Source organism: Trypanosoma grayi (genome assembly GCF_000691245.1).
Source record: "Trypanosoma grayi strain ANR4 Tgr_72_V1, whole genome shotgun sequence".
Taxonomy (NCBI): domain Eukaryota; phylum Euglenozoa; class Kinetoplastea; order Trypanosomatida; family Trypanosomatidae; genus Trypanosoma; species Trypanosoma grayi.
In genome coordinates, this window is record NW_008825691.1 from 26,806 (window position 1) to 27,357 (window position 552).

Sequence of the window (552 nt, forward strand, 5' to 3'; positions counted from 1 at the left end):
TTCTTCTTCGTCTTCTTCCGTTTGTATGTGCACATTTGCCTTCTTTATTAGGTGGCCGTTGATTGTTCCAAAACGTACAAAAGAAAAAGGCGCAGGTAAATACCTGCACACTAATACAAATGACTCGTTGCACGGGCGAGATCCCTTCACCTCCCTCGTCATCGAATGATGGCAAGATGGGTTATGCACAGCTCCTTGAGGATGTACTTGACGGCGGCGATGCCGCCGCTGGAGCGATGCAGGCGCGTTTTATCAACTGCTATGACCCACTGTATGACAGGCCGTACACCCACCGCGAACTCAATACAGATCGCTACTTGGACAGCGAGCTGTGCCGCATTCTCGAGGACGATCGTCGGGCCCAAACAGAGCATCACCTGCAGACTGACAAGGTTCAAAAGGCGTACATGCTTGCACTCATTGCACACAACACGATCATGCGGAGTTGCTGAGATGGGCTAAAACAGTTGCCCTTATTACTTATGAGGCAGCCTTTGTTACATGTTTCCCTTTTTTGGGGTTGCTGATATCCGCTGGATGTTTTTTTTTTTT

At 48.9% G+C, this 552-nt stretch overlaps 1 protein-coding gene across 1 annotated transcript; it reads left to right on the forward strand.

Moving 5' to 3' along the window:
- Nucleotides 1-119: 119 nt before the first annotated feature.
- DQ04_00721160 (hypothetical protein) lies at nucleotides 120-452 on the forward strand (the record flags this gene model as incomplete). The annotated part of the gene is made up of 1 exon (XM_009309589.1): nucleotides 120-452. One exon carries the CDS (start codon nucleotides 120-122, stop codon nucleotides 450-452), a length of 333 nt encoding a protein of 110 aa, XP_009307864.1.
- Nucleotides 453-552: the final 100 nt, after the last annotated feature.